At 53.4% G+C, this 22,994-nt stretch overlaps 6 protein-coding genes and 1 non-coding gene across 7 annotated transcripts; 2 read left to right on the forward strand and 5 right to left on the reverse strand.

Moving 5' to 3' along the window:
* Window positions 1-1,374: 1,374 nt before the first annotated feature.
* On the reverse strand, window positions 1,375-2,042 carry AYO20_09804 (hypothetical protein; the record flags this gene model as incomplete). The annotated part of the gene is made up of 2 exons (XM_022648073.1): window positions 1,375-1,878; window positions 1,965-2,042. The coding sequence occupies 2 exons, from the start codon at window positions 2,040-2,042 to the stop codon at window positions 1,375-1,377; spliced, it is 582 nt and encodes a 193-aa protein (XP_022495965.1).
* An 8,168-nt stretch (window positions 2,043-10,210) lies between these two features.
* Window positions 10,211-10,304, reverse strand: AYO20_09805. The gene has a single exon. It is a non-coding gene; the product is annotated as a tRNA-Asp (tRNA).
* Window positions 10,305-11,489: 1,185 nt separating this feature from the next.
* On the reverse strand, window positions 11,490-12,676 carry AYO20_09806 (hypothetical protein; the record flags this gene model as incomplete). The annotated part of the gene is made up of 3 exons (XM_022648074.1): window positions 11,490-11,912; window positions 12,011-12,333; window positions 12,505-12,676. The coding sequence occupies 3 exons, from the start codon at window positions 12,674-12,676 to the stop codon at window positions 11,490-11,492; spliced, it is 918 nt and encodes a 305-aa protein (XP_022495966.1).
* A 930-nt stretch (window positions 12,677-13,606) lies between these two features.
* On the reverse strand, window positions 13,607-15,912 carry AYO20_09807 (hypothetical protein; the record flags this gene model as incomplete). Its single annotated transcript, XM_022648075.1, has 4 exons — window positions 13,607-13,998; window positions 14,047-14,514; window positions 14,569-15,820; window positions 15,871-15,912. The coding sequence occupies 4 exons, from the start codon at window positions 15,910-15,912 to the stop codon at window positions 13,607-13,609; spliced, it is 2,154 nt and encodes a 717-aa protein (XP_022495967.1).
* Window positions 15,913-16,611: 699 nt separating this feature from the next.
* On the forward strand, window positions 16,612-18,298 carry AYO20_09808 (hypothetical protein; the record flags this gene model as incomplete). The annotated part of the gene is made up of 4 exons (XM_022648076.1): window positions 16,612-16,913; window positions 16,963-17,460; window positions 17,514-17,751; window positions 17,804-18,298. The coding sequence occupies 4 exons, from the start codon at window positions 16,612-16,614 to the stop codon at window positions 18,296-18,298; spliced, it is 1,533 nt and encodes a 510-aa protein (XP_022495968.1).
* Window positions 18,299-18,724: 426 nt separating this feature from the next.
* Window positions 18,725-19,633, reverse strand: AYO20_09809 (hypothetical protein; the record flags this gene model as incomplete). Its single annotated transcript, XM_022648077.1, has 3 exons — window positions 18,725-18,835; window positions 19,020-19,511; window positions 19,631-19,633. The coding sequence occupies 3 exons, from the start codon at window positions 19,631-19,633 to the stop codon at window positions 18,725-18,727; spliced, it is 606 nt and encodes a 201-aa protein (XP_022495969.1).
* A 1,636-nt stretch (window positions 19,634-21,269) lies between these two features.
* AYO20_09810 (hypothetical protein) lies at window positions 21,270-22,142 on the forward strand (the record flags this gene model as incomplete). Its single annotated transcript, XM_022648078.1, has 1 exon — window positions 21,270-22,142. The coding sequence occupies one exon, from the start codon at window positions 21,270-21,272 to the stop codon at window positions 22,140-22,142; it is 873 nt and encodes a 290-aa protein (XP_022495970.1).
* Window positions 22,143-22,994: the final 852 nt, after the last annotated feature.

Genomic DNA, 22,994 nt, shown 5'->3' on the forward strand with positions numbered 1-22,994 from the left:
TGTTCCCGGGATTCCTGTATGTGCGGATGTTTGGATGGGGATGTACAACCATCGGAAGAGAGGCGAGGGCGTAAGGGAAGGATATGTTGTATGGTGTACAGGATAGGATGATGGTGTGGTCAGTCTCCCGGTCTGTTGATCTATATTTTTTCGGACTTGTGTATCAGGATACCTTTGGACATGTTGTCTTGCAAGTCCTCGCGAGAAAGGGGACGGAGTGGGAAAGAGAATGAAACGAAGGGACGAGGAAGAGCAAGAGGGGCGAACAAAATCCAAAGTGCGTGACTCGCTCGGTACGAAAAGCCGTCTTTTCTTCAACTGGGACGGGATGGGATGGGATCGAATGATACGGATAGCTCAAGTAAGCTTAGCTGGATAACTAGACATCCAAGTATCCAAGTATCCAAGTATCCAAGTATCCAACAAAAGTAAAAGTAAAGTATACCGAGTGATATTGGGCAATGGGCATTGGGCATTGATATAAATCGACGCGAGCGAGACACGGCAAGACGGGGAAAGACAAGACAAGATACGCTGCCTGCATGCATGTCATGTGGTCTCGCGGTGTGGGTTGTGTTCATGTTCGTGGTTGTACCAGCTAAACTACCTACCTACCTAGGTAAGGAGGTACCTACTGTAGATATCTACAGGAGGTATGTAGGTAGTAGAGTACTACACGAGGAAAGTGTACATAGTACTCAGTACGCAACTTTTATTCTCCCGTACGGAGATATCCTTTCCCATGTCTGTTTATGTTTCTATTTCTGTCTGTGATATCAAAGGCGTAGCTAGCTACCGCCGTCTGTGATTTTCGTTCCTCGTTTGTCATCCAGGCCGTCCCGTCATTTCCAACATCAAGTAAAAAAGTGAATAAGAGAAGAAGAAGTAAAGTGACGACTAAAAGTAAAAAGTGCCCCCGAAAAGAATTGTGGTGTTTCCGAGAAACCAAGGAAACCACCCCCCGAAAAAAAAAACCCCCCGTGCCTGATGACATCCTCGCTGGAGGTGTTGTGGCTGATTTGTGGTCGTCGTGTCCATTTGCGCGTCCGTGTCCGTGTCCGTGTCGTTTGTGAGTAGGTTGTCCGAAGGTGAGAGTATATCGTCAATGTCGTAACGTTCGTACAAGAGGCTTCAATCGCCCCTGGCGCCAGGAAGAGAGAACAAGCCGAAGGGGAAAGAGGTAGAAAAGGATGAGGAATATCTAGCCATGACGGCTATAATTGCTCAATCGCTCTGGTGCTTTTGCTGGGTTTTTGGTGGAAGAGTTTGTTCATGTATTTTTTTGTCGAGTGGTGTCATTCCTCATGCTCCATGGCGGGTAGCGTGCTGCCCCTCGTGCTCATATATCATATACCGTCCGATGACAGGGCTAGTCTAATCGTCGTACCAGACCTTGCTCCTCGGCTTCTTGATGCGGTGAACGTACCACTTGGCTCTGACCCACTGGTATACGTTGATCGAGGGCATCGGCACGATCTCGACATGCTTGGGCTGCTGCACAACGAAGCGGCGCAGCAAGAACTCAAAGGGCGTTTGCACACCCCAGCCGTGGTGCGGGGAGAAGTGGAAGTACCCGGCCCCCATGCACTTGGCCAGGTTGAGCCCGGCGTCGTAAGCCACTGTCTGTCCGTAATAGTCGGTCATGGTGCCGACCAGGGCAATCAGCCGCCGGCGGCTGTTTTGATATCGCATCACCGAGTCAAAGGTGGTCACCGACGAGGTGCTGAAGACAAAGATCATGGCATCGAACTCAGGAAAATCCACAGGGTCCTTGCCCGTTTCGATAATGTCGAGTTCGATCAGCTCCGACTCGATGTTGACCCATTTGCCGTAGTGCACCATGTTTTTGTGCTCTTCGAGATATTCCCCAAAGAGATACTACAGTGTCGCAGCAAAGAACCTCGTCAGTCTCATCATCACCTCGCTTCCGACCAGCATCCCCACCTGGCAGTTCGCGCGCTTACCTGATGGATCAATGTAGTTTTTCCCGATCCCGGGTCGCCAAACACGCCGACGGTGAACTTCTTCCCTCTTGCCGCCATTTCTTGCTGGTGGTTCTTGCGGTGAGGATGATAGGGGAGGGGGCTCGCCACGGTTCGGTTGGAGATCACGTATGGAGATAATTTGAACAAATCTTTCTGAAAATGAGAAAGAGAAACAGGAGAGATTGAGGGGCGGGCATTTGGTCCTCTAAGTAAGAGAGATCGTAGCCGGCTAAGGGTTTCTGTATTCTCCGACACGCACTTAATTTAACTCGACCTGGAGGCTCAAGGCCTGCCATGATTGGAACAGTGGGCGGTGTAAGGTTCAATGGAGGGCAGGGTTGTGCGTGTAGCAAGAAAGATCCAAGGTGCCTAGGAAAGGGTATGAAGCTTCCCACCTTTTCATGCATATAACAATAGCCTTATGTAGTCCGACCCTGAGACACGCGACAGCTGCCACCAAATGCAAAGACGAGGGGTCGACAACCCTGTTGATCACTCAAGGGACAGACATCGCCATGGAGGAGGGGGTATTTTTGCTCAGATCGCACGGTCCACCTCCTTCCGCGAGGCGGATCGGCACCAAAATCTGGAAAAATAGTGGGGTTGGCCTCGCCTTGTTCCTTTGGCTTAGAATCTTATGAGTATCTTGCTTTCCATCCCCAAAGCGCTGGGAACAGAATGTCATGGATCCGCTGATAAAAAGCAAGATGTCGGTCGTGGAGAACTTGGGTTGAGAGATGGGCTCATCAGGAGCAACAAGGAGTGGAGCATAGGTTTGGCAAGGCTCAACTGGGGTCTGCGTCAAGAAGGCTGTGGACATTACTCGGTAACTCGAACATGGTGAATCTTCCGCTGGTATTGGTCAGTGGCCATCCATTGTTTTGCATGTATGTTTCATTTCAATACGCCGCCGTGGCTTTCAAAGAGCGGGCAGGAAATTTCGAGAGGCTTCTTCCGACGCGTGGACAAAATAAGATGCGAATAGCAGGCCTGTCGAACTTCGAGTAGGAGGGTCGAGACAAGGGGGTGTTGTTCTGGTGCATTTTGACAGGTGACTAAAAAAAATGCAGAGAAAGGCACGACAGATTGGTCCAATGAAAAAAGGATAATAATCTAGGGGGTCCAGTAAGGGGAGGCCCGCCCCTGGTTTATCGTAGACCGGGGAAGTAGGTATAGAATGACTTGGCTGGCGGGTGGCTGAAGTGAAGTCAAAATGAAAGGGAGAGAGAAAGCGAGGAGATGGACGAGGTTGGACAAGGCGCAGTTGAGGCTGCGCCAGCCTTACACCTTACGAGGTACTCCCTACTAGGACGGAGTCAGTCTGCCGTACATTCCTTCGTCCTGTCCCTTCGTACTCGGTGCTTTACTCGTACCTCCTCATCCACACCAAACACCAGCCTCCGCCAGCCCAATTCATCCTCTCTGCAGATGTCCAGAGACAACCCCGCACATGCGAATTCACGTTCACGCAGGCAGGCCGTCCTGCTCCAGAGACAGGTGTTTGTGGAACAGAAGGGGGCGCAGAAACAAGAGAAGTGGTTGACAGTCCTCGATAATGTGGACTCGATGGAAAGTAAGGAGACGACGGATCACGGCTGGTGCCATGTATCGCTTAGTACAACCTACCGATGGGTAGCTAAGAAACACACGCACAGACCACAAGAGTGCCTTAACCGTCAGGACTGTCCAGCAAGGGACATGCCCAGCGGGAAAGAACGGAGTCGCCCATCCCTAGAACAGCAAGCTACCGGATGATCTAGCTGGCATATCCGAAGTTTGACATGTTCGCAGTTGGACACTGTGCAAACGCTGATGAAATCTCCACATCCTACATTGAGAGTCAAGTCAGTCAGTCAGTCAGTATCGTCTCCATCCTTGCGCCATCTAGCAAACGGCTCGACAGGCAGTCCACAGCATTCCAATAAGCCATCAGCCATCTGTGTTGGCCCCCATGCCTCCTGATGCGTCTTCAGGCGCTCAAGGATTATTGTTTTGTTCCCCCCTGCCCAAGCACAGCTTTCTCTGCGGGAACTCTTCGGGACACACCATCCATCCCAGTCCCAAAGAGAGACCGAGAGATGGCCCAAACGATGCCTGAGACAGGAGTCCGACCCCGAACTGGCAGTCTTTTGGTGTGCTAACAACTAAAGTGTGAGCTTCTCTCGCCGAGGGAAGAAGGTCATTCGGAGGACCCCAGCTTCCGCCATCCACCTGCAATGCGATCCAATGCAGAGGACCCCAAACCGCTTTTCTTGGAGGTTTAGCTGCTTTGTATGATGCTGATCACTTCGCCTTGCGAGTTCGCGCATTCCACACGGCGCATCTAGCGTCGGGACACTGAGAGCGATCTGTCCCAGGCTCTTGGACTTCTGGACAGGATCCTGACGGGTACATCCAAACAGGCACTAGGGGCTCCAGTAGCGGGGGAAACCCTTCTTCTAGGCGAAACTGAAAATTGCGCCGACGTTCAAGGCAGTTGCTGCATCTGCCAAAATGCATCCTGCATCAGGAATCGAATGGCAAGTCATCCCGGGTGGACTACCCTGCTTGACAGTTTGCGCTGTGCGCCCCAACACTAGCACAATCGGAGGTCGGTCCTTGATTCCTGGCGGCTGTTCTTGCAGCTGCCAGCCGCCTAGCTGCTATCCTCATGACGCGTACTCCTGTTTTTTCGAGCTGAGGGAGAGCCGTCTGCGTGTTGCGTCAGCGAAGGTGGGCAGATTCGAGAAAGAAAAAACGATGCGCTTGCCTGCCTGCTTCGGGAAGTTGCGAAATCTAGTATGGCAGTACTCGCTATATGCCCACAGAAAACCGAGGAAGGGGATCGCCACGAAGCGAAGAGGTGCCGTCCTTCCAAGCCGACAAGATCCGACTCAACTCAAGAGCTGATGCATCTCCTTCGACTCGCACCCGGCACACTGTCCCCCTCGGAGGTAGAACGCATGCTGAAGCAGGCATTCGAATAAATGAAGTCAAGATTCCCATGTGCTCAGAGGGATAGCCACCAATTTCCGCTTTCCCGCAGCATAGAATGTATGCACGTTGGCCTTCCGGTACAAGTTATTGAGCATGTAAGTTTGTGTACCTTGGACTGACTGACTGGCCTTGTGAAGATGGACGGAAGTTCAGAAAAATAAGGCCATCTAAGTGTGATGCGACCTGTCCATATCTTTCTCTCTCTCTCTCTATACCAAGTCCCGAGAGATACTATTGCGAGAGGTCCGCATCTCTTCTCAGCTGACGGCTGCTAAGTTGGATTATCATCCTTAGGCGACCGGTGCTAAGTTTGTGTCTAAACCCAAAGGTTCCTCAGCGCTGGCGGCAACGGCTGAGAAAGGGAACGGACATGCCATTTGCGGTAATTCAGCGACATTTTCGTGATGCAGTGAACTTTCTAGCCCCGAGTCCGGTCGCATCAGGTAGCACGTCTAGTTCGCGGGTGTCTAGCTTGTTTTCACCAACCACGGGCCATTAGCGACCTGATCACTGTTCAAGACAGGTCGCTTTAGAGGTTTTAGCCGTCTGCTAGATTGGTTAAGACTCAAGATCCGGGGGGAATGGAATGGGGCCGCCGTGGAAAGGAGGACAAGGAAGTGGCCTGGCATCCTGGCTACAGACCCTAAACGATTTTCAACAAAGCCGGCTTCGCACGGAATCACCCAGGCCTGGTCGTCGGGATGCCCGGCATCGTATCTTTTGCTCGGCGAAGTTGTAGTCACACTGGGTGCTATTCACCATCAATCGTTTGTGCAATGGCTGTGGAAAAGAGTCCTGGACTATCTATGTGAGTAGGCAGGTAAAATGCTGGTGGCCTGGATCGAAACAACATCGCACTTGTCTGTCTCGCTGATCCATCGACCGATTGGCTGAGGAGGCGAAGGTGGTATGATTCGCTTCCGCAAAGGAAGGTGATTTGTTTGGTATATGGAATTTCCACGATCGTTCAAGTCCGCAGTACTCCCGCCCTTACTACTTGATTACTCTAGATGCCTTGGTCGTAAACGAAGACAGTGCTATCAAAGTCCTCGAAAGTCGCAGCACTTTGATGAGCGGCGACAACTGGCCTCGAGCCGCCTCTGCCGAAAGAATGCAGCCCAAAGTGACCTGGAAAGGGCCAGAACAGCTGGAAGAAGCGTCTCTTGTTCGGTGCTGCAGCTCTCTTGGAAGCAGTCTCCTGTCTCCTTCCCAAGACTTGAGAAGCTGTGCGTTTGATGCGGACTGATCTCACCAGGGAAAGGAGCAAATCGAAGGACATTCAGACGACTTTCTCCAACGCTTTGAGGAACGTGCTGTTGCGGCTCAGCTGTGAATTCTGTCTACACGGCGGATGTGCTCCCCTGCATTTCTCATACACTGGACAGATGAAATGCTCATGGACATCTTACAATTTGCGAATCATGAGATGAGTGTGGTCAGAATCAACGTGGATGGCAAACCTCGTGGTATCTCTTGTATTGGAGTTGTGCGAGGTGGAAGCAGTCGTGGTTCGAGGGACGCCAGCTGTGTTTACAAACCCGGAATGGCAAGCAGCATGACGATCCCAGGACGATGTTTCCAGATATATTCAGCAGTTACGGCACCGCAGAGTCTTCCCTGTGACGTCTGAAGAGAGGTTCGGAAACACCATCAAGGCCGCGCGGTTCGTGGGCACGAGGAGGCTCGGTCGATACGTCAGTCAAGTTCTACTGAGGAATCTTGGGAGAGCGGCTCAGATATATTTGGAAGAGATCGACGTCAGGCGAGAGAGCTTGTCTGTTCTTCTGTTGGTGCACAAGTCGTGGTTGATCTGGTCAATATCAGTTACTATGGGCAGAAACGCGGGGGCGCAGTTTGACTCGCCCGCCACACGTCGAAATAATAAGCGGTGACAGTGGGTTGACATGGAGCGATTGTTCTGCGATACCTGCTCCCTTCCTCGGGCCAAATGCCCTAATACCTCACAGGACAGTGTGTATATTCACGAGTTCCACGATCTGGCAGTCCTTGTGCGGCGGTGGATACGGTACAGCATTTGAATACGAGTGAGACTTTTTACGCATGTGGCTCAACGACTGACCGTAGGACTAATCCCCTGCGCTGCCATGCCACCTTGTTGATGCGTTCATTCTGTTCGCCTCAACTTCCTGCAAACAAGAGAATGGGACAGAATTCCACCCTCTTCCCAGGAATTTCCCAGTTGTCTGTCTCCTCAATGCGCTGCATTCTGAACAAACACCAACTCTTGTCTGACTAGGGTTTGGGTGCAGACGATCGCCTCCCAGCCACCGGCCACCGGCAGCAGTTCAAGGGCCCTCCCAACTCCGCAAGCATTTCCAGATGCTCGCTGAGCAACCCCCTTCACAATGATGTGAAGGTTTCCGCCTCCCTCCACTGATCCTCAATATTTCCTTGATCGAGGACCAGCTCCACGGAAACCTGCGAACCCCATTCTCGGGTCGACCTGGCGCGTCTCCGAGTCCACCTGTGCATCCTCAAGCTTCCTCGAACTGAATAATGGCCGATCGTCGCGACTGTGGGCTCGAGGACAACCCCAAAACCCGTCCCAACACTTTCTGTGGATCGACAGTCAAGCATCAACTTTCTTGGTCTCTTGAAGTTGGTCGACGTTCGTCGATGGCGGGGTGAGCCGAAGAGCAGGTCAAAATACCTTTCGGTCACAGCTTTAGAATGGGCTTACATGCTCCCCGCTCTGCTGTTGGAAATACAAGGAGGCGGGGGCTCACATGCTGTTTGCAGAAGCAGGGACCGCAGAAACACAATCATTGCAGGGCAGGCTCCATTTCTCATTGACCTCGGTAGCCATCGACGGAGGTGTATCCTGATGTTGGCATGCTACCCCTGTCTCTCCGATGAGGGATGGATGGTGATGGTTGCTCACCGTGATGGACTACCATATTCATCGCCACGGTGAGTACTCGCGATGACCAAACGCTTTCTATATGGCAATTTGGGTTGGCTTGACATCGTTACCTTCAATACCGAATCAAACCCGTGAGTTACCCCGACTACTGCAAAAGCGCCTTCTCTTCCGGGCTGGACCAGGATGCTCTACTACATATCCTATCACTGCCAGAAAGACTACGCTTGAAGAATTAGTACCACTGTTTACCTCTCATTTCCTTGCTCTATTCGCTCGCTTCCGAAATGTCACGCCCAGAACGAACCCAGAACCCGTTGATAAAATGTCGTTATGACATTCGCTCCATGCATATGCACGACCGGGTTCCTGCTCTTCATGTCCCTTACCACAATCATTGGCTCCAGGTTTGGTCTCTTGCATCACAGTTGCACATCCGTCTCGACGGGTCTCAGACGAATTGTTACTGGAGACACGTTGCACAGACGGGGAACTGCGGGTCAAGATCCCTGCATGTCCCAAGACGTTTTCCACCTTGGACGTTGTCACTTCAATCGACCCCATCACGGCCAGTTCAGCGACTATTACGAGATACCTGCTTTGACCCAAGATATTAATCTGACATGGAGATGCTCTACAGACCGCTCTTTCTGGCCGCCGCCGCCGCCTCCAAACCTTCGCCCGAGATCTCAGTATGGGTGTCTTTGAGGCTTTGTGGTTTGAAGCGAAGTCGTCGCTCTTCCTTCCGCTCGCCTGCTTGGCTCTATGGATATGCTACAACATCGGGCTTGTCATCTATCGCCTGTATTTCAGCCCCGTCGCTCACTTTCCGGGCCCCAGAATCGCGGCGGCAACTTACTGGTAAGCAGGATGTCATCTCAAAGTCCCAACCCGTCTACTTCACAGAGATCATCGCCCCCGAGCGAGTCGACCTAACATCCCATCTCAGGTACGAGTTTTACTACGATGTCATCCTGGGCGGACAGTACACTTTCCGCATCCGTGACCTTCACAAGCAATATGGCCCCGTTGTCCGCATCAACCCGCGGGAGTTGCACTTCTACCCTCCTCGATTCTACGAGGAGATCTACGCAGGGCCGACACGACGCCGCGATCGGTGGGAACGCTACACCCAGGGCTTCGGCATGCCTGGTGCAGGGGCAAGCACGAATCCCCACGACTTGCACAAGGCGAGACGAGCGGCCCTGAGCCCCTACTTTAGCATGCAAAGTGAGTTGCTTTTGTCAGAGACCATGGAAAGCTGGAAAGTCTTCAACGTGGGCTAGACAGACCCCCTGACGTGGACCTACCTCCAGGTGTTCGGAAACTGCAAAGCGTCATCGAAGAGAAGGCGGATCTCCTGATGGCCAGGGTCAGAGAATTCGGCAACGTGAGAAAAGGGGACGAAAGGAAGCCCTTGAACCTGGAGGTCGCGTTCGCCGCGTACGCGTACGGTAAAAAAAACTCCCCGTCCCTGGCTTTTTGGACCCTCCTGCCGTCTTCGTTTCCTTACGCTCCCAATCCACTGCCGAATTTACTGGAACTGATGTCGCTCAGATGTCATCACAGAGTATGCGTTTGCCCGGAGCGAACATCACCTTGAAGCCGAGGACTTTGACCCGTGGATGCTCAAGGCGGCCTCTTCCACGAGCTCGCTGGGCCAGATTGCAAAACAAATGTACTGGCTCTTTTGGCTGGTGTTGAATATTCCAGATTGGATGGCTCGGAGACTCGATCCGAACGGTATGTAAGGATGGCTTCCTTCAGACCGAGGGGTCCATCATCAACCGCACTGATAGTCGATATCATTGGCACACGACTGACCTTGTTGCAGCGAGCCGTTACTTGCAATTTAAGCGGGTAAGTGGTTGAACAGTTTTCTAGCCTTTTGTCCCCTTACCTATGTGCCTCGTCCCCTCGTCTCTCTCCGTCAATCCCGGCCCTTTTGAGCCGCCACTTTTTATTCGACCCAAACTAACAAAAAGCCTACTTTTGATCTGGCCTTCGGGGACAGGATATCAAGAACCAGATTGAAAACATACGCAACGGAGTCGACACGTCGCACAAGACGGCCTCGCACCCGACCATCTTCCACGAGATCCTCGACAGCTCCCTCCCGGCCGTCGAGAAGCGCACGGCCCGCCTCGCCGACGAGGGTGCCACGGTCGTCAGCGCGGGGGCGGTCACCACGGGCTGGACCCTGCCGGTGACGGTCTTCTACCTGCTGTCCAACCCGGGCGTCCTGCAGAAGCTGAAGCGGGAACTGTACGAGGCGATCCCGGATCCCACGAGGCCCACGCCCTTGCCTGAACTCGAGCGCCTCCCGTACCTCACGGGCGTCATACAAGAGGGCCTCCGACTAAGCTACGGGATCTGCACGCGCCTCGAACGGATCGCGCGGGACGAAACCCTCGTCTTTGTCGTCAACGACAACAACGACAAGCACGCCGACCGCGCAGGACCTACCACATGGACAATCCCGCCCGGAACCCCGTGCTCGATGAGCAGCTACCTGATCCACCGCGACGCCGACACTTTCCCCTCACCACACGAGTTCCGACCCGAGCGGTGGATCGAGAACCCGCGCCTGGACAGGTTCCTGGTCAGCTTCTCCAAGGGCGCGATGCAGTGTCTGGGCATCAACCTCGCGTACGCGGAGCTGTACCTCGTGCTGGCCAAGCTGTTCCGCGTCTACGGCGGCGGCGGCCGCGTCTACGGCGACGGCGACGGGGTGACGTTTGACGGCGACGTCGGCCGCCTGCACCTCTTCGACACGACTTTTGACAGGGACGTCGACATGCGCGAGGACAGGTTCATCCCCTTGCCGAGCAGGGAAGGGAAGGGCGTGAGGGTCCTCGTGGAGCTCTTCTAGTTTACAGTCGAGACGGAGCATGAAGAATGAAGGACGAAGGCCGATGTCCTCCTTGGCGTTAGCACATGAGAGAGGGATTTCCGCAGAGGTGAGTTGTGACTTCGCAGAGCGAATACACCCCTCGAGTTGCGATCGAGAAACTCAAGAAAGACATGGGGATATATCTTATTTTGGCACAATCAGACAAGAACACCGGGTGAATTTGTCCGGTTAGGAAAGGAAAAGGGGGATTAACAGAGTAGCGAGCAAGCCTTCTTCGAGGGAGGGGCTATGACATCCCCGAAACAGGGGGGTGTTTTTTCAAATGTCCCAAGAATATCTGCTCCCGCAGCGCTAATGTAGATGGAATGAGGTATGGGATGAATGAATGAAAGAATGAGTTTCCGGTTCAAAAGTTGACGGGTTGCTGGATGAATGAATTAGTGCGCGGATGAATAGGTGGTTATCCAGGTATATCGAAGAGCCGAGCAGAGTAGAGTAGGGTAGGGTGGAGTAGATCAATCAAAGCCCACCATGGGGTCCATAGGTATTTACGTAGTTTGGCTGGCCTTGCTACGAGTAACAGTGTAAGCGCAGGACGTCCTCAAGGATTAAATGGAGGCAGAACAGTTCAATCAGCCTCCTACGCCGTGTCAAAACAACTCACTCTCTGACATATAACCAGCGGTCCCTGTCCCGAGTGATGTCGCGAGAGACGTATACACTTCAAAGTCCAAAACCAAACAGCCTGAGCAAGTTGGAACAAAATCAAGACAGTAGTCTCGGCGCGTCTCCCTCATTTATTCGGAGCCACGTACACCTGACCGAAATCTTGTTGGTATCCATACCCAGACTGGTACGATGGAGGCCGCTGATACGCCGCCGCGCCTTGATAGTGCATCCCGTAAGCCTCGTGCGGTGGCATCTGCTGACTAGCCGGAATATACCGTCCTCGCCTGGACCTTTTGTTCCGTACCACGCAGCAACCACCCACCACGAGGAGAATGAGTAACCCGCAGAAGCCGGCAATGGCTCCGATGAGGATGGTCTTGTGGCCGGAGAGCCAAGATATCGTGTCGTTGATGCCTGTGTCGTCGGTGGGAGACGAAGTAGACGTCGACGTCGTGGAAGAGGTGGCGGTACTCTCGTACCAATAGCTCGAGAAATACCTGGGTAAGTTATCGACTGTTGCATTGCCGCCATAGTATGTGAGCATCATCTGCAAACGTGGGTGTCAGCATGTGGGAGATATCGACATCATGACTCTTGATGTTTCCATTAAAATGAAATGGAGTTTGACAGAAAAAGTTCTCTAACCGTGTCCGTTGTACCGATGGCATCTGTGCAACTGAGGTAGGTGTATCCCGCTGGACCGCCAAACGTCGCCGTCGCGCAAAGAGGATAGGCTTCATCACTACGTCCACAAATCCAGTCAAGCACTGATCGCTGTGGAGAATTCACAGAATGGCTCAAGGTAGCTGCCGAAGCATGAAGACATGGGACGAACCAAACAGTATTGAGATAGTTCCCTTGGCAAGCCATGTCGCAGCCGTTATTCACCATGGAATATGGCACACAGGAGGTTACCCAGGCGCAATCCGTCGTTGCAGCGTCCGCACAACAGCCGACCGCATGCAGTTCTGGAGACCAAAGGCAGGCTTGGTAGTTGCAGACAAGAGGCGTATCTAGACAGGCGAGTGCGGCCAAATTCGTCAGTGTTGTGCCGTAAGAGTTTGTGGCATACAGCCATGGAATGAGGCAGACGTATCGCGATAGGATGCGACGAAGGAAGGAATCGCATCAAGACCTACTGAGATCACCATTGACCCATCCACAAGTGTTGTCCTCGACTGTGTCGGCACCAGTCCTTTTGATTAAGCCGCGCTGATGAGTGAGAATGGGAGCTGAAGTGATGGGACTGACGGGGATAGCCCTCGCCGTTGCCCGCTCCATGGCTGTCACTGAAGCAGTAATCCCCGCCATAGCTGTTAAGTCTAAACTTGCTCTGTACTTGTAGAATGCCAAAGCAGAAACTGACAGTTCAACGTCCTTGAATGGGGTGAGGCTGGGGAGATAAAAAGAGGTACTTATGGATGGACGAACGGACGACTACCCGCGTAGAAAGCCATGGTTTGATCAAAGGACCCGAAGTAGAAGGAGCATTTGAGCCCGGGAAGAGGGCATGCTAGCAAAAGACCAGTCAACCACCCACCACGTTGGGCGTTCGCTTCGCAAGCCACTGGTTGCCGGCACCGAGGACTTAAGCAGTGGACAAGCTCAACGTGGTAGAGCTTAATACTAAAAGGGCAGACTTGGACCATTGCATATTGGGATATGGCCAAAGCCAAAGCGCCTTGTGCTGGCGCTGTTGCTGGCGCGAGCTCTTTGAATACGAGATGGCAATCCAGTCTGACGCAGATGCAAAGGGAGACGTTGCCGTAGAGCTGAGCGAAGGTTTCGCCAAGCCTCCAATTAACCAATCACAACTCCTACATCGCGAGGCTGAATGGGGCCGAGGCGGGCTGGATGCATCGAGACCCAAGACATTAATTCACAGACAGAACAAGGAGGACTGGATGGACTTGTGGCCAAGGAACCGGGGAAGAAGGGGGGGAAGGGGAGGGGGGACCTAAGGAAGACGCTGGTCATATACTGCGAACGACACTTTTTCAACCAAACCCGCTGTCAAATCACTCCAACATAACTCGGACTGGCTCTGACGAGGCTGTATCAGTCTTGGGCCTCCATCTCATGATGCCTGGGTCCTGCCTTGGGCGGAGGATGACTCCTGGTCAAGACTCTGCCGCCCGTGCCTCTATTTGACGCTCAGATGCTTCGCTTATTCTTCTATGCGCCCTAACCAGATGTAAACATGCCTTTCAATTCCAAAGTTTGGCGCTCCTCTGCGATCTCCTAGACCTCCTGGATATAGTTGGCAGGAACGCTTCTTGTCTCGCCGTTCTTCTCGACATCCGCCCAGCCATCTCCGGTACCCATACTGATCAGTATGAATCTTTCTCCTTCGGCCATGTCGAACTCGGCATCACTCTGGGCCGTGTAGGGGTAAAGAGCTTCCACATATTTGACCTTCTTCGCCCCTCGTCTCGGTGCCACTGCTGGCCCTTGCTTCTTCTTATTCGCACCAGTTAGGGTCGACGATGCCAGGGAGGCACTCGAATTTGAATACAATGACGGTGGGCGCTCTTGCGCGGGCGTACTGGCCGGGGTGGGCAGTTCTTCCAGGTATGCCGTAGGCACTAGACCTTCTTTTCCCAAGCCAGCATGGACTTTGGTCCAGCCGCCATCTGCTGTTGTTCAGTATAAACGAAGACAACGGTTGGGAGTTTACACACCGTCAGGTTCCAGGATCTTCACCTCCGCGCCCTCTGGCAGGGATACCTCTCCCTCGTCTCTGGCTTCATACGGGTAAAGCATCTTGCCTCTGGGTTGGCCGCTTCCGTTGGCCGCCAAGTCGGCGCCAGGTGCGCTGACGTAGGCTGCAGGGGGCGGCGCAACAATCCTGTTTCGTCTCGATGCGGTGGTGGTCGATGACCCGGAGTTGGAAGTAATGGTTGTTAACGGAGAGCTGGTCGCTGAATCATCCAGTGCTGACAACCTCGGAACACCTCCAGACAAGGACCTTGTGGCGCTAGCCGCGTAGCCAGACGACAGACTATTCATCGTATCTTGCCTCGTTAATGGAGGAGGGCCTGTAGTCCCGTTCGAGGCGGCTGGCGGAGCCTCCACGGCCATCAGGGCCGCCGCTTGCCGTTCTGTTTTCAATTTTTTCTTCTCTTCCTTTGTCTGTTCGCCTGGACAGTCTGCAGGCACTTTCATATGACATTTGCTGTGGCAGGTAAACCCGCAATCAGTACATATGAACCCTTTGGCACTCAGACCCCAAATGCGATCGCCACATAGATCACAATTAGTGGGTATTTTGAACGTCTCCGATTTGAAGGTGTGACTCTTGCCATACATGCTGAGATCACCCACCACTGAAGTAATCGTCGACGTCTCCACCTCTGCCGTCAATCGTTTACGCTCAACGGCATGGAGATCCTCCTGCAGGGCAAACTGTGATCGCACCGCTTCTACTTCGTCGCGCTTGTCTTTGCCTGCCCGCCGAGCCTGCTTCACGTTTTCTAGGTCTCGCCTTTTCTGAGCCGATTCCGCCTTGAGCTGGTTGATCAGCGGCTTGCTCTTCTGCAAGATGTTGCGAAGGAAAACTTTGGACGCATCATCGGTCATCATGTTGTCCGAATCCAGCCACACTGGCGACGGTTCAAAGACCAAGTCCGGAGGTTCCTGCCACTGCACAGCATTGTGTCGCACAAACATATTGCTGTCGAGACTTGGGTTGTTTCGGGGGATCTCGTTCGAGAGACGAGTCATGAGCTCGGTGCTTCTCTTGAGAGTGTTGGTCTCGAGTGACGCGGCAACCAGCCATATCGAATTCAGTTTCGACACACGAGTCTCGTTCAGATCCTGCAAGGAATCGAGCAATTCCGGGACGTATTCGTGATAATAGCATTCCTTCATCTTATTCGCGACATTGATACCAATCAGATATGTGTTCTTGACATTGTTCATTTCCATCAACTGCTGGTTGTACGTGCTTTGAGCCTTGCTTTTGTCCATGGACGATTCTGCCTTTTTCCTTCGGTTCTCAACCTCTTGACACACAGCATCATATCGTTGTTTTAACTTTTTCAGGTCACCATAGGATGAGTCCCTCTCTTTGACAAGTTTGGCATTATATTCGGCATGGCTCTTTCTCAATTCCTCGAGTTTCGTGCCGGCATACTCCAGCGGTGTCGCAACTTGACTTATGAGGTCTCTAGAGAATTTCGCGTGTTCGTTCGCTCGCGCCTCGAGGGTAGACAGGTGGGTGGTCCATGTCGTGAGGGAGGCAGACTCTAAAGAGCCTGGGGTCAGAGCAGGATTGTCGCCGACGCTCAAGTTGCTGGACTTTCTTGATTTCTTATCATAGTATTTCTTCGCCAGAGCGGCCAACTTCTGGCTGTATTCCTTTTCTATAGCAGAGCGTTCCTGGTAGAATTCTTGGATTTCCGTGAGCCATGTAATGCCCAGGCTCACCCAATTGTCGACCGCTTTGTAGCCGTCCTAAATCCCCATTAGTGTACAATTCAGGGCTGAGAGCGCAGTAGCCGAACCTTGAGCTCAGTGCCAAAGTTGACTGTCGCAACCTGGGCCATTGTGATCGCAAATGTCGGGTAATCCAGACGGCAACAGCATCATTCCATATCGTAGATGAAGAGGTTTCGTAGTTCTCCGATTTCTTTCGATCTTAGTGCAGACTGCGGCGCAGCAGGGAATGTATGTGTACTCATCTGACGGGCAGCTCACGCCCAGCGATTGGCGAGGGGCAGTCGATCAATCATCAAACGGTCCAAGGCACGGTAGTTTGTGGGTGACATCGAGCGGGCAAAGACTGGCCCCCAAGGGTTTTGGCTCCAGGTACCTCGTCGTGCTCGTACGGGCTGGTTAGGCGCTAAAACGCCCAGCTCTGAACCCCGCACCTGCCACCCACACGCGCCACAGTGCCCTGTCATGCCTGTCCAATTACGCCACAGTTTTAGTGGGATTTCATTCCCTGGTCACCAATTTTCCATTCCATCGACAGCAGCCTGAATCTTTCGTAGATTCACAGCAACCTATTCATCTGCCGGACCTTTATTCACTATTACTACCTAGATTGCTCGAGATTTACAGAAGTGAATCAAAGGCAGCGCGATTTTCTTTTGTATTCTTTAGCCAGCGACTTCTTCGTTCACTTCCGCCTGACTTTATCTACCTGCCCTCGATCGAGTCGGCCTTTTCCAACCTCAAGCGATCGTCGCTACATCGAAGAACTCACATCGGCAGAAAGCGCTCGTCTCTCTGAGCTCCTCATCATGTCCGAAACACCGTCCGGAAGCGGCTCCTTGGAAGACCGCATCTCCAAGCCAGAGTCTACCTCATGGGCAGATGAAGTTGCCTCTCCTGCAACCGAGAATCCACCCCCAGTCGCAAACATGGCAGAGAAAGAGCCGGAGTCAGTACCGCAGAACAACGGACAAGTCGACGGAGCTACAGAGCCTTTCGGCGGATCGCAGCTGGAGGAGCCCGACTTCGAAGTAGAGGTCAAATTGGCAGACATGCAGGCCGACCCTAATAACCCCCTCTACTCGGCCACTTCGTTTGAGCAACTTGGGCTGTGAGTTGTCCTCTTCAAGAGGTCTCTATCACTCTGCTGACCTCACCAGCAACGAAAACATCCTCAAAGGCGTTGTGAGCATGAACTTTCGAAAACCATCAAAAGTCCAAGAGAAGACTCTTCCTCTCCTCCTGATGAATCCTCCTCAGAATTTGATCGGTCAATCTCAGTCTGGTACTGGCAAGACCGCCGCTTTCGTGTTGAATATCCTACATCGTCTCGATCTTAGCAATGATCAAATGCGCAAGACCCCACAGGCACTCGTTTTGGCTCCCAGCAGAGAGCTCGCTCGTCAGATCGAAGGTGTTGTGAAGGTTATGGGCTCTTTCGTGGATGGTCTGATTGTGGCTGCTGCCATTCCTCAAGATGCAGCAAGCCGCTCGCGGAAAATCGAAGCGTCTGTGATTGTTGGAACTCCCGGCACGGTCATGGACATGATTCGCAAGCGATCCATGGACGTCAGGTCCGTCAAAGTCTTGGTGCTCGATGAAGCAGACAACATGCTGGATCAACAAGGTCTCGGTGACCAGTGCATCCGGGTCAAGTCGTGAGTAGCGGCGTTGCCCAGAAGTCGTTGCCTTCACATTAACCAGCTTATAGGATGCTCCCGAAAAACATCCAAATCGTTTTATTCTCTGCCACATTCCCGGAAAATGTCGTCCTATATGCCGAAACCTTTGCTCCAGGCGCAAATCAGTTAACTCTCCAACACAAGGATTTGACGGTCGAAGGTATCAAACAGATCTACCTTGACTGTGACAGTGACGAGGCCAAGTATGAAATCTTGGTCAAATTCTACGGTCTCATGACGATCGGCTCGTCCATTATCTTTGTCAAGGTAAGCCATTTCCTTCAACATATCTGTTTCGGGCGGCTCACGCAGGATCTAGACGCGAGAAACGGCACACAACATTGAGCGACGAATGTCTGCTGAAGGCCACAAAGTGGTATCTCTAACTGGAGGAATTGAAGGAGCGCAGCGCGACGTCATCATAGACTCATTCCGCATGGGTCATGCCAAGGTCCTCATCACGACCAACGTCCTCGCCCGTGGGATCGACGTGCAGTCCGTGTCGATGGTTGTCAACTACGATGTGCCGGACAGATTTGTCGGTGGCGGTCGATACGTCGCAGATCCTCAAACATATCTTCACCGTATCGGTCGAACTGGTCGATTTGGACGCGTGGGCGTGGCTGTGACGTTCGTCAGCAGCCGAGACGACTGGCAGAAGCTGATGGAGATTCAGAAATACTTCAACACGCACATGACCAAGGTCTCTACGGATGACTGGGACGAGCTTGAGGAGCAGGTGTCAAGGATCATCAAGAGCTCAAGAGCGGGTGCCAATTTTACGGATGGTGCAAACATGAAAATTCAGTCGTGAAACGGATAGGGATGCCATGGTGCTGAGCAATTACGGAAAGTGTGTTTCTCAACGAGAATACGGAGGTGGCCAGGATGAATTACGAATGCCTTGTTGATGGAGCTATGATTTACAAGGCGGCAAAATGAGGGAATCTGCTTCGAGATGTGCCTCTGTTGATGTGAGCGACAGGGTCTTAAGGAAACTCGGATTGAGCATATTGCCGTTCGCTGAATGCCATGGAAAGGATGATAGAAATAGGAGTGTTACTCGATGTCAAGATACCCACAAACGAAACTTTGGTACGGAAAAAGAGAGAAAACCACAAACCAACCAAAGTTGAGATGCGGAGGAAGCCAATGAGCCCTCCCTTGGACGTACTCTTTCTCTTTGACCTTGGTCTGCCTTTCTTTTGGACAGGGACCTTTCCCCTTGGCTACCAGGGGCTCACCAGTCGCAAGACGCTCCCAAGAGAGCTGCTACTTTCTCGAGGCCTTCCCGGTCTTGCTCGTCGAAGCCGTTGAGCTCCGCACAGTCGATGTCGATGACGCCGACGACCTATGTAGACGGGCGATTAATCGGCCATTCAACTCGGCAGGTCGCAAGAAAGGGAGGGCGAGAGAGAGATAAGTGACTGGGGGAAAGCCTAGTTGTAATGTGTAACGACAGTAGTGATTGTAATGGTGAATGTGATGGTGATCACGATGGTAAACAGCATAGGAGGAGACGGAGAGAGACTCACCTTCGCACCGGCGTGGATCGGGACGACAATCTCGCTCTTGGTCTCGCCATCGCAGGCAATGTGGCCGGGAAAAGCCTCGACGTCGGGCACTACGAGACTCTTCCCGGCCGAGGCGGCGGTCCCGCACACGCCCTTGCCCAGGACGATGGTCTGGCAGGCGACCTTGCCCATGAAGGGGCCCAGGATCAGCTGCGTGGGCGGGTTGCTCGTTGGGTCGAGGACGTAGAAGCCGGCCCAGTTGACGGCGCGGGCCTGCGAGGAGACGTACGCGGGCAGCGCGCGGTACATGTGCCAGAGCAGCGACGCCGCGTTGGCCAGGTTGCACACCCAGTTCCGCTGCGACTCGACCAGGGCCTCGAGCGCCGCCAGCAGCTGCGCGTACGCCGCGGACTTGGTCCCCACATCGGTGAAGTGCGAGTACTCGGCGTGAGGCTGCTGGTGGTGCTCTTCTTCTGCCTTTACCTCTGGCGCCGACTCTCGCTCTTTTTCACCCTATTTTGCTCACAAGCACATTCGACTCCCAGTCAGTCTTTTCCGCATCATTCTTTTCCATGCGGCGATGATAAGTAGGAGGGCAAGAGGAGGGCAAGGAGGAGTGCTGGCTCTTTTACCATGGTCAGATCCCGTCACTGGCTGGATTGATCAACGTATCTTCGTAACAATTGTTTTTTTTTTCCTTCTTCTTTTTTTCCCGGATCCCTCCTCCGTGTCCTCTCGGATGACCTTCTTCGTCTCTCGCTCTGACAACGGTTCCTCTCGTCGAAAGGGCGCCTTTGTCAACCGTTCCAAACTCTTGCTGGTACTTTGTGGTGTCGGGTTGGCGGAATGTGGAGGGGAGCAAAGCGGGTCGAGACGCGCATCAAAGATTCTCCGTTCCGCAGTTGAGCCACAAGAATTTACTTGCGGGCACACCGTGGGTAGGTATGCGACAAACCCATTTGTAACAGACCCTCTTTGTGGGTGGCCCATGGTATTCTGTTTAAGTGTATGAGAGATGGTGTCCCAGGAGGAACAGATTCATTTGTTCACATCTTTGTTTCTCCTTTCCCCCCAAGTGTCTCACGACAATATTCCAGGACGGACTACCGAGTCCCCCTTGCGAGGCGTGACCCAGATCTATACGATCATTACACCGCTCAAGGTGAAGGATGGGCGTCGTGGAAAACGCAACTGCCTCAGACGTTGCTACTCTGGATCCAGGATGAAACCCAAGTATCATCAAGCCATCATCAGGTGCACGGACTAGGACCCAGAAGGACATATCACACTCCGGGTCCGTGTTCTCGCAAAAGTTCATCAACCACCACCAGACCCGGGGGCGGATCAGGATACGGAGTTTCGTAGGGATCAATGTTGGTCGTTAGATGACACATTGTCGTCGTGGTACAAGTAAAGGACCCGGAGCCGACATCCTCGCTTGAAGCGCTGTAACGATCGTATGGATTAATGACGCCACCGAGGAGCAGCGTCTAGATTCACCATCTCGAGCGGAGGCCAAGGGGGAAGCATTTCTGGGCTGTCCCCGCCCAGCCGGGTTCCGGCACTGAGTATCACGGAGTATCGACTGCATGCGTTCCCCATATTCTTACCATTCACATGGTGTACCCCAGGACGCATGTAAATAATGCCTCAGAACAATTGATTGTCTGCCGTGCCTAGCTACGGTATATTATAGGTGTGCGAGACAGAAAGCCTACCTGTCCTCCCCTCCCTCCCTACCGGCTCAACACCGTTCGCAAACACGGCCTTTTCTGCTCCCGAATCGGACTCGGCTGAACTTCACCTGAATCCACAGTCGCCCTGTGCCCTGCCCTACCACGCAATTAGTCGGAACTAGTCATGCGGCTACAGATTCGGACCATGCTATCCAACGGAGGAGGTGGGTGGGAGGGGGGAAGAAGCTAAGGAGCTTATCACCGCATGTGCGAAACCCAGATGTCGTCCCTGCATGCAGCCGATCATCCACACATATTGGTAGCTGTTCGACTCGGCCGCTCGTTCACGGGTATAAAGCCATTGGACGAGGGATCCCTCGGATCAAGCCCTTTTTAAATGATGCAGGTCTTCTTCGCTTTCATCCAACAATTCATTCCTCGTTCTCACACACACTTACCTCCCTTCGCACCCATCCGACTAAAGCGAGCCGGAGACGACAGAGAGATATAAAGATCCGACGAGTGCGCCCGTTCACCCTTCGGGTCTTTTGTTGGAAATAGAGACAGTGTAGGAGGAAAAAAGGAAGCAACAATCATGTCCTGTCCCGACTGCTTTCGCGGCGCCGTCCACAACCACTCGGAGCCCACGGGCAAGATCGAGACGGTCCACGGAATCCAGGCGTATGTGGCCGGCGGCAGCGACCCCGCGCGGTCCAAGTCGGCCATCATCTACCTGCCCGACGCCTTCTCGCTCAAACTGGTCAACAACAAGATCCTGGCGGACAAGTACGCCGCCTCGACGGGCTGCCGGGTCTACATCCCGGACGTGGTCTACCAGGGCGGCATGCCCCCGGTCGTGCTCGAGAAGATGGACCACCTGATGGACAGCCGGTTGAGCGTGTTCAATTTCCTCCCAAAGGTGTTCACCGCGCTCACCCTCATCCCCTACATCGTCCCCTTCATGTACAGCGGCCACCCGAAGAACCCGTACCCGACCATCCTCAAGTTCGCGCGCGACGTGCGCGCCGAGCTCCCCGAGGGAGGGAAGCTCGGCGTCTGCGGCTTCTGCTGGGGCGCGTGGCCGGCGACGAAGCTGTGCACGGAGACCACCGTCGAGGGTGGCCAGGAGCGCCTCATCGACGCGCAGTTCAACGGACACCCGTCGTACATCAGCGGGGAGCCGCAGATGGTCGTGGACGCGGTCAAGACGTTCAAGGTCCCCTACGCGTCCGCGGTCGCCGAGAAGGACTTCCAGTTCAACGCCGACGTCGCCGCCAAGGTCGAGGCCCAGCTCCGCGAGGCCATCGGCGGGAGCAAGGGCGACGGCGAGGACGGGTACGACTACGATTTCCGCATCTACAAGGGCGCCACCCACGGCTTCTGCGTCAAGGCCCGCGAGGTCGACATGCAGAACTACCACGACGCCGCAAAGCAGGCCGCGGACTGGTTCAACAAGTTCCTGAACTGAGGGACAAGTCCTGGAAACCGGAAATGAGAAGAGGAAGCTAAGATGGGGTTTGGGGAGGAAATTGGCTTGCGCGACGCGAGACCGGAACCGAGCATTTTGGACGTCTGAGACACATACTCACGTACAGAGCAAGAGGCACAAGGGAAATTCTTTTGTCTGGAGAAGTAAACTCGTTGTTTCCACCAAAGAGCAGGTCAGGGCAAACAATACAAGGAACGGAACGAGAAGAAGAGACGGGAACAGTGTCTCTCGCATCGAGGTATAACGGGAGAAAAGCAGAAGAAGAACACGGGACCTCCGATCGAACGAGCTTCTCAGTTACCTGGCTCTCCTCCCGCTGCTGCTGCTGCTGCTGCTGCTGCAACACAGCAACCCACGACCTTTCCTACGGATTTCTCTTCTCGACAATCAATCCCACACCTTCTAGGAGACCCTGTCCTGCTGCCGCCGCGACCTTCTTCTTCACCACCAGGGCTCAAACGAGTTTGTCGGCGCATAACGGAGGCCATCAATCTTAATGTATACATTATATACCTCCCACATGGGCCATGGGTTATAGGTCATGCGGAATACCCGAGCTTGTATCCCAGGCACGTCCCCATTGACGTATTTACCCACTGGCCCATTCACTTCTTGTCCAAGCTTTGATTCTTTCGTCGTTCCTCCTTGTATCACTAAGTGAACGGTTGTGTGGAAAACAACGAGAGACTTCTTTAGGCCAGCTGGAACCCGTGTCCGCGGAGAGAGTAAAACGTAAAATAAAGGTTCATTGTTCTACATGTAACACAGACTCGTTTGTTTCTTGCTAGATGATCACCCGTTCCTAGATCCCTCCCTCCCTCCCTCCCTCCC

This window comes from Fonsecaea nubica (assembly GCF_001646965.1).
Source record: "Fonsecaea nubica strain CBS 269.64 chromosome Unknown Scaff95, whole genome shotgun sequence".
Classification (NCBI taxonomy): domain Eukaryota; kingdom Fungi; phylum Ascomycota; class Eurotiomycetes; order Chaetothyriales; family Herpotrichiellaceae; genus Fonsecaea; species Fonsecaea nubica.